The sequence below is a fragment of the Natator depressus genome, chromosome 25 (genome assembly GCF_965152275.1).
Source record: "Natator depressus isolate rNatDep1 chromosome 25, rNatDep2.hap1, whole genome shotgun sequence".
In the NCBI taxonomy this organism is placed as follows: domain Eukaryota; kingdom Metazoa; phylum Chordata; order Testudines; family Cheloniidae; genus Natator; species Natator depressus.
The window spans coordinates 1,992,131-2,009,059 of record NC_134258.1 but is presented as its reverse complement, the minus strand read 5'-3'; the positions used below and the strand labels follow the sequence as shown (position 1 = coordinate 2,009,059).

Here is a 16,929-nt window from a genome sequence, read left to right as displayed (position 1 = left end):
AGGAGCTGCGGAACGCCTACCACAAAGCCCGAGAGGCAAACCGCTGCTCCGGTGCTGCCCCCGTGACCTGCCGTTTTTACAAAGAGCTGGACGCAATACTTGGGGGCAACCCCACCTCCATGCCGAGTACCACCATGGACACCTCAGAGGCCAGTGCAACAAGGCAGGAGGAGGAAGAGGAGGAGGAGGAGGAGCAGCAGCAAAGCAGGAGCGAGGGTGCTCCGGCGGAGGAAGACACCCCAGCATCCCTAGATGCATGCAGCCAGGAGCTGTTCTCAAGCCAAGAGGAGGGTAGCCAGTCATGGCGGCCGGTGCTTGGGGAAGGACAAACACCAGAGGAGGTTCCCGGTAAGCGGCTTTTGTTTAGGGAAGGAAGTTATTCGGTGCGGGCTCTTGGGGCGAGGAGGGTTAGGGCTGCATGCATGCCTAGATGTGGACTAGGGCGTTGATCCTTGTCCCAGTCAGGCTAACTTGTCCGCGCCACTGTGCCGTGAGGGGCGGGGGGACCATTGCTGCACACAGGCAAGCTGCATATGGGCCAGGGCAGAAGCCATATTGCAGTACAAGACCCTCCCTTGCTTCCCACGTCACCCTCAGCAGCGAGATCTCTTCCAGGACGAACTCCTGTAGAAAATGTGGGGACAGTGTTCAGTATAGAGGCCCCCTGCCACTGTTGGCTCTCCCCTAAGCACAGAAAAACCCAGAGGGCAGTACAGCCATGAAACTATCAGTGCCCCTTGCCCCTGTGCTTATTCACCATTTTGGGGCTCCCGTGGGTTGTGTGTGCTTGCTTTGGGACAGGCAAATTATGCTATTGCGTAGACTGTGCTAGCCCTTAAGTACGGGGGAATCATTGCTCTGTCTGGTGTGAACAATGCTGCCTCTGTGAAGTGTTGCATTTTGCCTGTACAGATGCAACCTTGAGATCTCAGCCATCCATGTTAGCACCGGCCGTAAGTTGTGTTTCTTTTCAATAAATACATTTTCTTTTCAATAAATGGATTTTTTACTTTGAAAACATTCTTTATTACTGCATAAAGTAAAAGATACCGTAGCCCAGGAAAGAAACAGGCACCGCAAGTCAGCGTAGCAAACAGATTCCTACTAACATTGGAACCACTACAATTCACTCCCGTGCAGGGCACCAGACATTACTGGTGGCTTTCAGCCTCAAACTGCTCCCTCAAGGCATCCCTAATCCTTGCAGCCCCGCACTGGGCCCCTCTAACAGCCCTGCTCTCTGGCTGTTCAAATTCAGCCTCCAGGTGTTGAACCTCCGAGTTCCATGCCTGAGTGAATCGTTCACCCTTCCCTTCACAAATGTTATGGAGGGTACAGCACGCGGATATAACCACAGGGATGCTGTCATCGGCCAGGTCCAACTTCCCATACAGAGAGCGCCAGCGGCCTTTTAACAGCCAAAAACATACTCCACAGTCATTCTGCGCTGGCTCAGCCTGTTGTTGAACCGCTCCTTGCTGCTGTCAATGCTCCCTGTGTGGGGTTTCATGAGCCACGGCATCAAAGGGTAAGCAAGGTCTCCAAGGATCACAATGGGCATTTCGACTTCCCCTACAGTGATCTTCTGGTCTGGGAAAAAGTCCCGGCTTGCAGCTGCCTGAACAGGCCAGTGTTCCAAGATGCGTGTGTCATGCACCTTTCCGGGCCAGCCTGCGTTAATGTCAATGAAACGCCTACAGTGATCCACAAGTGCTGGAGAACCATAGAGAAATACCCCTTCCGATTAATGTACTCGGAGGCTAGGTGGGCTGGTGCCAGAATTGGACTACGCATCACATCTGTCGCCCCACCCCACCCATTTGTGCAAAGCCAGCCACAGTGTCATGCATGTTACCTAGAGTCATGGTTCTTCTAAGTAGGAAGAGATTAATGGCCCTGCAAACTTGCATCAACACAATTCCAACGGTCGACTTTCCCACTCCACACTGGTTAGCGACCGATCAGCAGCTGTCTGGAGTTGCCAGCTTCCAGACTGCAATAGCCACCCACTTCTCCACCGTCGGGGCAGCTCTCAATCTCGTGTCCTCGCACCGCAGGGCTGGGGCGAGCTCCACAGACAGTCCCATGAAAGTGGTTTTTCTCATCCGGAAGTTCTGCAGCCACAGCTCGTCATCCCAGACTTGCCTGACGATGTGATCCCACCGCTCAGTGCTTGTTTCCTGAGCCCAAAAGCAGCGTTCCACGGTGGTGAGCATGTCCATGAATGCCACAAGCAAACTTGTGTCATATGCATTACTCGAGTCGATATCATCGCCGGAGTTCTCACTGTCACTTTGGATCATAAGGAATAACTCGACTGCCAAACATGACGTGCTGGCGAGACTCGTCAGCATACTCCTCAGCAGTTCGGGCTCCTTTCCCGCAGAGCAAAAGGGAAGACAGAGCGCGTTGTACAAAAACCGTTGAAAGATGGCGCCAAATGTGGACAGAAGCAAAGGGAATGCTGGGATGTGAACCGATGAATCACGGGGCATTGGGACAGGACCCAGAATGCCCCGCCCTCCCACCCCCTTCCCACAGCGCCAGAATGGGAAGAGGTGCTCTGTGGGATAGCTGCCCATAATGCACTGCTCCCAATGCCGCTGCAAATGCTGCAAATGTGGCCACGCCAGTGCGCTTGCAGCTGTCATTGGGGACTGACTGCACCGCTTTCCCTACTGCGCTCTCGGAAGGCGGGCTTAACTCAAAGCGCTCTATATCTGCAAGTGTAGCCATGCCCTTTTGTCAGCTGCGGCTGGTACGTAAAATCTTCTCCTTAACAGTAACTCCCAAAGATTTATCCTTTTTTCAGAATGGTTATCGTCTCCCATTGTTCTCAGTGGGACTGAAGTCATAAGCTACCCTCAGTTAAGCGTCTTTTTCAAAACGGCCAGTGCTTCCCATTGTTCCCAGCAAGAGTGAAGCCAAGCTGCCTTCAGAGAAGATGTGGACCACCTATGCTGTCAGCAGGCTGAGGGAAAATCTCTGAGGAGCAGCTGAAGAGAGAGAGCAGCCATGTTTGCTCAAGGGTTCTTGTGGCCTTAGTCCCCTGAGAACAAGAGGTGGCAGTCATTTTGAAAGTGCAGTTCTACTCTGAATTCTCTGTACTAAAATATTCTTCAGCCTCAGCTGTAGAAAAAATTTTTGGTTTTGCAGAGTGACAGGGAAAAATGACTACTAATCCTAAACGAAAAATTCTTCATATGCCACTTACAGACAAGATTAGTGAGTTTTAACTATATGGGAAGTTTCACACATCTGTTTCATTCCTTATGGCCATGGGAGGGGCAGGGGGGGAAGGAGATCTGACATATTCTAGATTTTTTAAAGACCCATTTTAAAATTAATTTTAATTGCTATACTAATCAATGGATTTACTTGTAAATTCTCAGAAAATTCATTCTATGCTCAAAGAGTACGAGCTGTAATTTTGGGAAAGATAATGCTCTATTTTCCATACATAGCAAAGAGGCTGAAGCCCTCTTTTAAGTGCAAAATTCAACTCAATGACGGATCTGCAACTGTTGCCTGCAGAACACTGCCTAGTTCAACTGAGATGCCAAGTTATATTATCCAACCCACTCTGAGGCCAACATTTCCCATAATGTATGCATGAATGTGCGCACCCCACCCCAGTCCCTTCACATAGACGCACTGAAGATAAACTATGACACCCATTGGTCAAGAAACATTTAACTCTATTTGGCCAAGAGAGTAACAAAAACAAGAAACACATTTCCATAAAAAAATAACCACCCTCGGACTTCAGAGGCAGGATCACAATGCTGTTTATTACCACCGAGTTCTAAGGAGATACTAGTACAGCATGGCTATTCTGAGCTATTGCTGTGTTACACAGTGAAAGTCTGAAATGTGAGCTGGAGGTCACATTACATACAAAAATGTATGAAAAAATACGGATTTGCAATAAAGAACTATCACAACTTAAGCTTTTTACAATACATTCTTGCTGAGATTTCCAAAGTAGTCTAGGAACAGAGACATCTTCCACGAAAATTTGTCTAGATTAATTTGAAAATTTCATGCCACATGTCTTCCAAGGGCCACCCCACTCCGCTGACTCCTTCTTCAGGTAACTCTTTTCTTCCTGGTGAGATCAGTCCAAAGTACCTAGAAATTCAAAAGGAAATTCAAAAGGGGCAAAGGCAGACAGCACAGGTAGACATGAACAAACAGTGGAAACTACTTTACAAGCAGCCAAGGGAAGATGCTGTAACTTATCAAAGCTTAACCAGATCACAAAATTCTAAGAACAAATCTCCCTGAAAGGTATTTCATTGCTGATGTTCCACTTCACACCTCAATTCAATGTTTTGAATGCTGAATTTCAAATGTTACCAAGACAAGTGGCACATTTCTAGTTGGACCATTAGCTATTACTAAACTGAAGTCAAAACAGAAAGATCTGCAAATATCTGCTCTCCCTCTGTCAATATGGAGACAATGTATGCAAAAAATTAAACCAAAATTAAACCAACCAGAAACTCACCTTCCAGAAAAGCAAACTCATCAATAGCTTCAATGGCATTATCTGTAAAACAAAGTGAATTGAAAACAATTGGCATAGATAAACCAATTCAAGTGCTGAGATATTTTAAACACATCAGTATATGATTTTAACAATGACTTTTTAAAAATAGGTTTATTCATTTTGGAGACTATGGGGGTGGGGGAAGGGGAATATTTTACAGTGTAATATTTGGCAGAAGAGAACTTTTTTCTTTTCATTTCTGGGAACAAGATAATACTGTTTTAAATCTGCACCCACAATGCCACAAAACACATGGAATCGTCTGGAAAGAGCCTTCAGTCAAATAACATTATTGACAAAGGTTAGCATAACAAAAATGGTCTTTCTTACCCAAGTCTTTCCTTTGCAGAGTTTTCCTTTTTCCTTGTTGAGCATACACATAAGCATCTTTAGCTATGGTTTCAACAAACAACTCCTACAGGACGGAAGAGACAGATTGTTACAACAAGTGAAAGGTGTGACTGCAACCTGTTGTTACAAGCACAGTCGAGCTCTGAAGGATTAAAGGAAAAAATTATACCCTCTCCCCCTCTAGATGCTCCCTTTCCTTTGATCAGCTCTAAGAATATTCAGTGAAACCTTTAAACTAGACAATTACTGCATATCAGGGACAAGTGTTATTATGGTGCCGGGGGCGGGGGGGAGGGTTGTCTTTAGAGGTCCCGGTGTATATCTGGAGGTGAGGGAAAGGAGTGTGAGTCTTGCTTTTCTTCTCTCTCAGAACATCACACTTGAACATGCAACATACTTTTCTGATTCTGTGACCAGTTATCCACTTTCATGGATTACTGAGGCCCATGGTTAATATTCCTACCCCAGGACCTGAAACTTGCAAAATTATGACATTTGATGATTTGAGCTTAGCAGGCTTTGCTATCCAAAGTAAGTATTTGTCAGGGATACCAGCTACCAACTGCCCATCACTGCACCTTCTGAGTGCCAATCATATCTGCACTACTTTCAATGGACAATGTAGAATAACCTATCTATAAGTACCTCCACCTACCACCAAATGAGCTTCTTAGTTGCAGCAAATAAATACATCTTGTACTGTGCCCTGAAGGACATGGAACCCAGGCTCTGACTGATCAGAAGAGGGAACAAATTCCACAGCTAGACACTCTCCACTGCCCAGACACCACACTACCAGAGCACAACCACTGGAACGGAGAGCAAGAGTAGCTCAGCTGATCTCATCAGGGCACAGAGAGACCATTTACAGCTTATCAATCATAACACTTGGAACTGCAACCAGAAGCAAGCTGGAATCGAGTGCAGAGCAGAGGTGTACAGTGCTCACGTCAGCCTGGTGCACTAAGAAAGGGGGTTGCCACATTCTGCACTAGCTAAAGCTCCCAAGTGCTCTTCCAGGATAGCCTGGAGAACATTATAGCAATTCTGCATGCAGGTGACAAAGGATTTCTGCAGCAAAGTCTGCAACCTCCTAGACAGCACTTATAGCCACCACTATTATCTCAAATTAGGAGAGCCGGAGGTTGTGGAATTCTTTGACAAAGGGCAGACATGCACCTTTAACAGAGGGAGTAAACAACCTCCTACCAACTCTCCAGACTCTTCTCCCTTCCAGCATCCTCGAGTTCAGGCTGAGCCTTACCCAGCTCATTATCATCCAGGTCCCTCTCTTGGCCAAACAAGGCAATGCAGAGGTAGCAGAACCTGTTATAGGGAGATGACAGACAGGACCTTCAGCAAACTGAACTGCTGAAGCCTTCTGGGCTTCTACAATTTCCCTTAATGGTTTCACAAACACTAAACAGCAAAAAGAACAGGAGTACTTGTGGCACCTTAGAGACCATCTTAATTAGCCTCTTACAGTTGGTATGGCTACTTTCACCTTTTCATGTTCTGTGTGTGTGTCTGTGTATATTTTTATATATTTTTTATTTTCTTACTATATGTTCCATTCTATGTATCCGATGAAGTGAGCTGTAGCCCACGAAAGCTTATGCTCAAATAAATTTGTTAGTCTCTACGGTGCCACAAGTACTCCTGTTCTTTTTGCGGATACAGACTAACACGTCTGCTACTCTGAAACTAAACAGCAAGACTGTTGTGCTCTAAAAAGAGAAAGTTTGAGACCAGGTTGTAACTGACAAGGCAAATAATAGCAAGTGGTGATTTTCTGAGCAAGGTTATAAGCACTGCTTGTTAAGGAGAGATTTATCTTGCTCCCTGAGAAGATTTCAGAGTAACAGCCGTGTTAGTCTGTATTCGCAAAAAGAAAAGGAGTACTTGTGGCACCTTAGAGACTAACCAATTTATTTGAGCATGAGGTTTCGTGAGCTACAGCTCACTTCATCTGATGCATCTGCAATCTGATGTCTTCTGCAATTTCCACAGTATGCATCAGATGAAGTGAGCTGTAGCTCACGAAACCTTATGCTCAAATAAATTGGTTAGTCTCTAAGGTGCCACAAGTCCTCCTTTTCTTTTTCCCTGAGAAGAGGCACCCACTATCCCATTCAGTATTAGATTGGCCAGCTCCCCGCTGGCTGGCAAGAGTCCATCTGACAGGCTGTCATAAACCGTCCCGCAGCACGCACAGGCACTTGTTGAGCAGGACAGGTGACATTCACCTTCAATGCTGCAAATGTGAAACCTGCAAATCTGCCTCAGGTCTTCTGATCCAATCAGTAAATGTAACTTCTCATAAAACAAGCCCTTAAATGATTGCACCTTTATGGGTACATGTAAAGAGATTTCTATTCTCTTCTCCCACTTTTTCCACGGCACAGGAATGCAGAATTTTTATATGCTACAGTCAGATTCAGAGCAAGCTGATCATCACAGGCCTTCAAGTCAAATTATCTGCCCTAAACCATGGTAACCTGCAACAAAAATCCAGGAAGGGAGAAAAGTGCAGGCTACTCTGTCAGCCAGGAAGAATAAGTGACATTAATAAAATGAAGGAAGCTAATAGATAAGATGAGTTAAACAGGATAATTAGTGAGGGTAACTGAAAGAGAGCTGGATGGGCCCTGAAAGAGACCATAATAAAGCCACACAAGCCTCAGCACCAATCTAAATGAAAAAGTCTCACAACCAAGACAGAAAATGGACTGACTATTGAATGAAAGCGGAAGCCAGATTATACAGCCAAAATCTCTGCAAAAGGGCTGCCGGAGATATTGCTCTCCAATGGGAGCAAGTGACTGAACGAAACATTCTAAGGGTCCTACAAGGCAATTCATTCACATGCTCATTTTGCAGGTGGCATAGAGCCGCCCCACTCAAGCGGAATTGCTCCTGGAATTCTCCAGGACAGAGGCGTGCACACTGGACCGCTCCGTGGGATGGTGCGGTATGCTTCCCCGCTCTGTGTCCAGAGAGTTCTAATGGCAGCTGTAGGAGTCACTGAGTCACGCCCTGCCTACTCCTCATCACCTTCGGGTTAGTTTGCCTCCTAGGGGATGCTAAGAAGGAAGTTATCTTAGCTCTTGCCTATATTTCCAAACTGGTCTCTTACTGCTCTGCTCCCTAACAATTCCTAGCCACGTCTCTGACAACTGCCTCCTGCCTTTAATGCTCCTGCTATGCATGGAATAACCTCCCTATTCTGGTCTGTAAAGCTACCATTCTCTTGCCATTCAAATCCATCCTAATGGCTCACTTCTTCCACAATACCCAAGAAGGAAATTAACAACAGTAACACTTTTTAAAAAAAATCCTAGTCATTCCCTCTTCTGTTGTTCCCAAAGCATCCTATCTTCTCTGTGTCTCTTGTTTAAACAGTAATCTCCGTGGAGCAGAGACTGTCTGAGCTCAGTGTTCCATAAAGTGTTGAGCACACAGTCAGCAGTTAAATAATAATAAATATGCCATAGCCCAGGGGTCTCCAACGTGGTGCCCGCGGGCGCAATAGCACCCGCTGGGGCAGTTGTGTGCGCCTGCAGGACACCGCGCCACCAAAATGCCACCGCTGAGCACAGCTGCAGAAGAACCACCTGCCGAAATGCTGCCGAGAAGCGTTGCCGTTTCTCGGCGGCATTTTGGCAGCGACGCTTCTTGCCACTGCTGCTTCTCGGCAGCATTTCGGCGGCGGGGTGTCTGGTGCCCACCACAGTCTTCTGGGAATAGGAATATGCTATTCCCACAGAAAGGTTGGGGACCACTGCCATAGCCTACAGCCACAGGCATCTTATCAGATTTACAAACATCACAAGTCCACACCTGGGGCACTGAAAGTCCCTTCCCCTGCTTCTTGTAGGATGACAGCCTCCCCACTGGATCACGTCCAGAATTAACTTCAAATCTTAATCCTCCACTGCATCTATCATCTCGGAGTCATGTTCCTCTGGGACCCAATATTGCTGCTAGTAACAGGCAAACAGTGACAGGGGAAGCTGTACAACCTAAACAGGTTATTTTCAGTTTTGCTTTGCCATAAGAGAGGCATGGACACAGCCCATGTTGTGGCACCATTCAAACTCTAGGAGGCTGTTGTGGGGTAGAGGCCAGAAGAGAAGAGGGAGATTTTTTTAAAAGAGTCTTATTTTACATTGCAACCAGAGAAGTTTACTTTAGTTTCAAATTATATATGAAAAGTTCTTCCAGGGGACAATGTTTCCCTGAAATGCAGCTGTGTGTTAGCAGGATCAGGTTCTGATCTGATCTGACTAAGAATCTCTTGAACACTCAAGTATCAGAGGGGTAGCCGTGTTAGTCTGGATTTGTAAAAGCAGCAAAGAGTCCTGTGCCACCTTATAGACTAACAGACGTATTGGAGCATAAGCTTTCGTGGGTGAATACATGTTGCATCCGACGAAGTGGGTATTAGTCTCTAAGGTGCCACAGGACTCTTTGCCGCTTGAATACTCAAGGGTTTCAAAACAGTCTGGCATCTCTGATTTGGTCTTGTTTATGCGGAGACAGTGGAGAGAACTGTGCTAATTCATGCCAATAACTGGAAAGACTTGCTGCAAATAACTGATTTTGCAAACTGATGACACTGACCAATCTCAATTGAAAAAGCAGATTCTGTACCTTAAAGCGCATTTCTCTCTACTTATTTTGAGAGGGTTTTTACAATCTTGGGTATATGGTAGTAAGTGTTCTGTAATGTTTTGTAAAAGTAAAAAAGTTTCCATAGTAAGAGATCTCACTGCTGCCCTATAGGTAAATCATATGTGGAAGTGACAGTTTTATGGGTGAATTATAGAGTGCAGATTAATAACACTACCTAGCTTTTATCTAGCACTTTTTGTCAGTATGCCTTAAAGCACTTTACAAATGAGATCAGTGTCATTATCCCCATTTTACAGATGGAGAAACTGAGTCACAGAGAAGTGAAGTGATTTGCTCAAGATCATACAGCAGGGCAGAGGCTGAGCTGGAGCCCAGTGGTCTGTCCACTGGGCTACACACTGAGATTATGATGGCCTGGCTCTTTGTTGCTTGTGCATGAAAATAAGCAACAATCTGAAATGGACAAGGATCTGTGGGTTACAGTGGGTCACAAATTGAATATGAGCCAATGTCATGATGCAGTTGTGAGAAAGGTGAATATCACTCTGGGGTATATTAACAGGAGCGTGGTATGTCAGACACAGGAGGTAACTGTCCCTCTCTACTCTGCACTGGTGAGGCCTCAGCCAGAGTAATGCGTCCAGTTTTGGGCACCACATGTTAGGAAAGACATGGACAAATTGAAGCAAGTTTAGAGGAGAGCTACAAAAATGATAAAAGGTTTAGCAAACATGTCCTATGAGGAAAGATTAAAAAAACTGGGCATGTGAGAAAAGGCGGAGCGGGGACCCGACAAGAGTCTTCAAACATAAGGGCTGTTATAAAGAAGACCGTGATCACTGGTTCTCCACGTCCACTGAAGGTAGGACAAAAAGAACAGGAGGACTTGTGGCATGTTGGAGACTAACGAATTTATTTAACATTCTATGCAACCGATGAAGTGAGCTGTAGCCCACGAAAGCTTATGCTCTAATAAATTGGTTAGTCTCTAAGGTGCCACAAGTACTCCTGTTCTTTTTGCGGATACAGACTAACACAGCTGCTACTCTGAAACCTGAAGGTAAGACAAGAAGTAATGGGCTTAATCTGCAACAAGGAAGATTTAGGTAGATACTAGGGAAAACTTTCTAAACATAAGGATAGTAAGAAGTGGAATAGGCTTCCAAGAGAAACTGTGCAATCCCCGTCACTGGAGGTTTTTAAGGACAGGCTGGATAGACACCTGTCAGGGATGGCCTAGGTTTACTTGGCCCTGCTCAGCGCAGGGGACTGAACTTGACCACCTACGTTTCTGTGATTCTAAATTCTTCAGGCTTTGAAGCAGAGTACTTCAGCCACCAAAGAGCACGCCAGTCAGTTTCACATTGGGGCGGGAACATGTGTTGCCTAAATGACAGCAGGACCTATTGCCTGTGACCAGTGCAAGTAACTGACCTGATGCCAAATACAATATAAATCAATGTGTATCCAAGGGCAGCAGTGACCAGCACAGCTTCACTGAAAAAAGCTAAAAGCTGCCTGGGGCAGGCAGTTCAGAAAGGGAGAGAGGGAGGAGAGCCGCAAACAGAAGAAATAGCGGAAGAGAGTCAGAGTGTAACGCAGGAGGAAAAGCAAAGTTCAGAAATAGGACAGACCCACAGCCTCCCCATGGGCACCCACCCCCACCTCTGGGGACTCCCCCCCACAGGCACCCCACTTCCCCCATGGGCACCCCACCCCCGCCTCTGGGTGCTCCCCCCACAGGCACCCACTTCCCCCACGAGCACCCCACCCCCACCTCTGGGTGCTCCCCCCCACAGGCACCCCACTTCCCCCATGGGCACCCCACCCCCACCTCTGGGTGCTCCCCCCACAGGCACCCACTTCCCCCACGAGCACCCCACCCCCACCTCTGGGGACTCCCCCCCACAGGCACCCCACTTCCCCCATGGGCACCCCACCTCTGGGTGCTCCCCCCACAGGCACCCCACTTCCCCCATGGGCACCCCACCCCCACCTCTGGGTGCTCCCCCCCACGGGCACCCCCCGGGCTGCCGGGCCGAGGGAGAAGGGGACGGCGGCTCTGCGCACCCCCAGCGCCCGGGCAATCGGCCCCGGACGCCCCTCACCGTGGCCCGGGCCAGGACGAACACGGCCTCCTGGCTGGCCAGGCTCACGTCAGGGTCGGCTTTGACCAGCGCCTTCACCCGGGCCAGGGGCAGCCGCGCCAGGCGCAGCGGGGCCGCGCACAGCGACCCCGAGCCCGGCTCCTCCGCGGGGGGCGCGGCCCCGGCTCCCGGCTCCGCTGCCGCCGCCGCCATCCTGGACACGGGCGCCCAGCGCGCCGGCGCACCAGCCACCCGCGCGCCCCACTGACGAGACCGCGCGTGACCTCCCCGGGAGCGCGCGCGCGCCCCCCCAGGGTCCCCGCGCGCCCCTGCAGCCAGGGCCCCTCCCCCTCGTGACTCTGGGCCCACGTGTCTCCCCCCCGGGAACGTGGCGCGCAGCCCGGCCCGCTCGGCGCGGCCCCCGGGGGGCTGCGCTGCCCGGCCTCCCCAGAGCGGCCACCAGGGCCAGAGCAAGGGGCGGCCGGGCCGGGTGCTGGAGGGGGGCCGGAACGGGGCGGGCAGCGGGGGCTCCCGGGGCAGCGGGGGCGGGGGTTCGTGCCCGGCTAACAGCCATGACAGGCCGGGCCCTCTCGCGTCCTCCCGAGCCCCCAGTGTCCCCAGGCCCCCGAGCCCCCTGCGGCCGGAGCCCCGAGCGCCCCCGCCGGCCTGCCCCAGCCGTGCCCGCTGGCCCCACCCCTGGGCTGGCCTGAGCTCCGCCCCGGCCACGCCCGAGCTCCAGGGCGGAACGGGGGAGCTGAGCCCCCGCTTGCCTCAGAGGAGGGGGCACAGCCTGGAAGGGGCCACAGCCTAGGTTAGGGAAGGCTTAGCCTCCCCGGCCTGTGATACCCGGCCCCCCTGCTTTTAGCCTTCACAGCACCCCCTGGCAAGGGGTTCCCCAGCATGTCTGTGCCTTGTGTGAAGCACTTCCTGAGGTTTGCTTTAAACCTGCTGCCGGTTCATGTCACTGGGTGACCCCTAGTTCTTGTGTTATGAGAAGGAGTAAATAACACTTCTCTAGTCACTTCCTCCACCCCGGTCATGATTTCATAGACCCCTTTCATAGCGCCCCCAGGTCGTCTGTTTCTAAGATGAAGAATCCCAGTCGTCATAGGGAAGCTGTTCCAGCTATCCGATCCTTTTTGTTGCCCTTCTCTTTACATTTGTTAATTCTAATTATTTTTTAGATGGGGCGACCAGAACTGCCCACAGTGTTCGAAGTGTGGGCATACCATGGATTTATGCAGTAGCATTATGATTTTTTTTCTGTTTTCTTATTTAGCCCTTTCCTCATGGGTAGCGGGTGGAGCCCCACTTCAGAGAGGCTAGCCTCTGGCTCCACCCCTTCCGCGCCCCCCCCTTGCAGCCAGAGCCCCGATACCCCTGCCTGCCCCACATCCCTCTCCCTGAGACCCCCTCCTCGGCCCGAGACTCCCCTCTGTGGCCAGATGCCGAGACCCCCTTCCTCCCTCTGTGGCCCAAGACCCCCCTGCCACAGCCCGAGCCCCGAGACCTCCTCCCCGCCCCCCCGCAGCCAGAGCCCTGAACCCCCCTGACCTCCCTCTATTGCCAGAGCCCCCTGGCCCCCCGAAGCCTGAGCCTATCTCCAGGGCTGGAGCCCCAAGACCCCCTGCTCCTCCCCCACAGCTGGAGCCCCGAGACTCCCTGCCCCGCCCCTTGCAGCCTGAGCCCCAAGACACCCTCCGCAGCCAGAGCCCCAAGACCCCCACACCCACATAGCCCAAGCTCCGAGACCCTCTCCCCGCTCTGCGGCTGGAGCACAGCCCTGAGACCCTCCTCCGCAGCTGGAGCCCCGAGAACCCCTCCATGGCTGGAGCCTCGAGACCCCCCTCCTCCCCCATGGCTGGAGTCCCTCCCGGTCATCACAACCCAACTCTCTATACTTCAAGTTCTAATAAGTGAATCCTGCATTACTGTCTCCTGTTTCTTCCTATCCTTGCAACAAAGCCCGTTGCCAACTGTGTCAACATATCTATTCAGGGGACACCATCATAGGGCCTAATCACATCAGCCACACTATCAGAGGCTCGTTCATCTGCACATCCACCAATGTGATATATGCCATCATGTGCCAGCAATGCCCCTCTGCCATGTACATTGGCCAAACTGGACAGTCTCTACGTAAAAGAATAAATGGACACAAATCAGATGTCAAGAATTATAACATTCAAAAACCAGTCGGAGAACACTTCAATCTCTTTGGTCACTCGATTACAGACCTAAAAGTGGCAATTCTTCAACAAAAAAACTTCAGAAACAGACTCCAAGGAGAGACCGCTGAATTGGAATTAATTTGCAAACTGGATACAATTAACTTAGGCTTGAATAAAGACTGGGAGTGGATGGGTCATTACACAAAGTAAAACTATTTCCCCTTAAAAAGAAAAGGAGTACTTGTGGCACCTTAGAGACTAACCAATTTATTTGAGCATAAGCATCCGAAGAAGTGAGCTGTAGCTCACGAAAGCTTATGCTCAAATAAATTGGTTAGTCTCTAAGGTGCCACAAGTCCTCCTTTTCTTTTTGCGAATACAGACTAACACGGCTGCTACTCTGAAACCTATTTCCCCTTGTTTATTTCCCCTCCTACTGTTCTTGTAAAGTGCTGGAAATGGCCCACCTTGATTATCACTACAAAAGGTTCCCCCCACGGCTCTCCTGCTGGTAATAGCTCAGCTTTCCTGATCACTCTTGTTACAGTCTGTATGGTAACACCCATTGTTTCATGTTCTCTGTGTATATAAATCTCCCCACTGTATTTTCCACTGAATGCATCCGATAAAGTGAGCTGTAGCTCACAAAAGCTTATGCTCAAATAAATTTGTTAGTCTCTAAGGTGCCACAACTCCTCCTTTTCTTTTTCCTAACAACAGGGTCCCCTCCCCCAGAGGGGTGTCCTCAGTGAGCAAGGATACCATGACAACATCGGGAAGAAGGGTCCCAACTATGAGATCAGTTCCCTCTGTTCCAGCTTGATGTTCTCCTTCCCTGAGGCTTTCATCCTCCCCAACAGCACAGAGGCTTCCAGACTGGGGCTGGGCCCGCTCTGCTGTGTCCTGAAAAGTCTGGTCTGTCTCCCTGAGCTCCTCCAGTTCAGCCCATATTCAGCCTCTGAGGGCCAGGAGCTGCATGCACCAAATGCACACATAGACCACCTGCCCACAAGGCAGGTAATCGTATATGCTGCATTCAGTGCATATCCCCCACCCTGTTGCTGGCCATCTGCTTATATTATTTTGACTCTTGCAGGGTTTTTGTTCGTTTCTTTGTTCTTTGTTTTTCAGGGGGATATTGGGCTAAGTTTAGCGTATGTTTGTTAGGTGTGTCTGGCTCTCATGCACCCTCAAAATTCCCTTGCAAAATTCCCATTTGCTGCTCCACTGGTCACTTAGGAGCTGACTTTTTAAACCCCTCTTCTTCCTGAGTTAGCCCCACCCCTCCTCAAGGGTTCCTAAAGGGAATAGGGATCAAAGGATGCTGGGCTAGGTAGGGTAGTATTTTCTGCATTTTACAGATGGGGAAACTGAAGCACAGATGGATTAAGTGACTTGGCCAAGCTCATATAGGAAATCTGTGGTAGAGCAGGGAATTGCACCCTGCGCTCCCGAGTCCTAAAGTCTATGGGTCTGTCTACACAGCAGTTTGGAGTGAGTGGGAGTGAGCCTACTAGCCGGGGTTTGACAAACTCGAGCTAGCAGGGCTAGTGCTGTTGACACTCTAAAAACAGCTGCTCTGACACTTAGGGGGTGGGGTGGGTTTCAGAGCCCGAGCTCCAGCCTGAGGTGCAACTTCAGCTATTTCTAGAATGCTAGCGTGAGCCCCACGAACCCGTCTGTTGACCCAGATGGGGAGGCTTGTGTCTGCTTGCTCCAAAGTGTAGACATACCCTTAACCCCAAGGCCATCCTCTTCCTAAAGTTCATGGGGTGTTCTCTGCATGGAGCTCAGAAAGGCAGACCAGGGCTTGCCTCCTGCCTCGGAAGCCCATTCATTCCCTGCCCTCTTGGACCCCGTGTATAGCTGCCGCCTCTGAGACAGCAAAACTGGCCATTGGCCACCCTGCAACAAGAAGAATGGTCTTAGTGCTGACCATAGCGAATTATTACTAACATGTTTAGAGAGCCAGTTTACACACAGGTTTCAGAGTCGCAGCCGTGTTAGTCTGTATTTGCAAAAAGAAAAGGAGGACTTGTGGCACCTTAGAGACTAACCAATGTATTTGTAAGAAGAGTTAGGATGAGCTCCACCCTGACATCTGGTGGTGAGGTGTGGCAAGTTGTGGACAAGAACTTCAGGGGCCGATCCCATTTGCATAGGCACACCCACCCCGCCTAGCATGAGCCCAGAGCTGCCCAAATGGTCACTTTGGCTGCTGTGGGATCCCCAGTGTCTCTGTTATTGGGGCAGGAAGAATAAATTGTTATTACCCTGACTATGGGAACTGTCCTTGGAACTGTACTGGGCCTTTTGTTATGATGGAGGGACTCACCATCAACTAAGCAGCACTCGCTAGGCAAGGGACATGGGTTCCAAAACTCTGTGAATAAAGAGAGGCTGGGGGTAGGTATTAATACATGGTGGTATGGGCCTCTTGGTGATGGCCTTATATGCTAATTGTGTTGTTTCCTCTCTCCACTGTGGAATATCAGAGCTAATTTTGATTCCATTAGGAGTCTAGTTATAGGCTGCTGAGCTCACTTTGGGCTAATGGTGCACCAGCACTGAGGCTCCCAAGCTGAATTCACCTAAGAGCTGAAATCACTGAGTGTTGTGTTAAGTAGTGGGGGGAGCCTGAAGATATATTGTGGAGCAGTTTGCATGGAGTGCCTTGTGGACAGGCTGGTGGAGCAGTTCGTAGGACGGCAGGAGCTGCTTGTGGGATGCGGAGCAGAGCAGTTCGTGGGACGGCGGGAGCTGCTTGTGGGGAGCAGAGTCGAGCTGAGCGAAGCAGTTTGTGGGGCGGCTGGTGGGGCGGAGTGAAGCGAAGGCCTATGGAGCTGTGGGGCGGTCAGTTTCAGATCATGTAAGGTGCCCCTTACCTCTCTCTCTCTCCCCCTCCCCCATCTCCACCCAGGTTGGGAGGTAAAGCTCTGCAGTTAAACTTTTGAACTCTGGGGCTGCCCTGACCAGGGACAGAGACTTTTGGGCCACTGGACTTTTGGGACTTTAGGTGATTTGGGGTTGCTGGACTCAAGAACCAAAGGGAAAGGGCATGCCCCAATTTGCTTGGGATGGGTTTTTTTGCTCATGGGTTGTGTTATGAATCCTGTTGGTGGATTTTCCCCAA

General features: G+C 49.7%; 1 protein-coding gene across 1 annotated transcript; it reads right to left on the bottom strand.

The window, feature by feature from the left end:
- Positions 1 to 3,777: 3,777 nt before the first annotated feature.
- POLE4 (DNA polymerase epsilon 4, accessory subunit) lies at positions 3,778 to 11,838 on the bottom strand. The gene is made up of 4 exons (XM_074939799.1): positions 11,647 to 11,838; positions 4,883 to 4,967; positions 4,511 to 4,552; positions 3,778 to 4,131 (listed from the first exon to the last, which is right to left on the bottom strand). The coding sequence occupies exons 1-4, from the start codon at positions 11,836 to 11,838 to the stop codon at positions 4,118 to 4,120; spliced, it is 333 nt and encodes a 110-aa protein (XP_074795900.1). The 3' UTR covers positions 3,778 to 4,117.
- Positions 11,839 to 16,929: the final 5,091 nt, after the last annotated feature.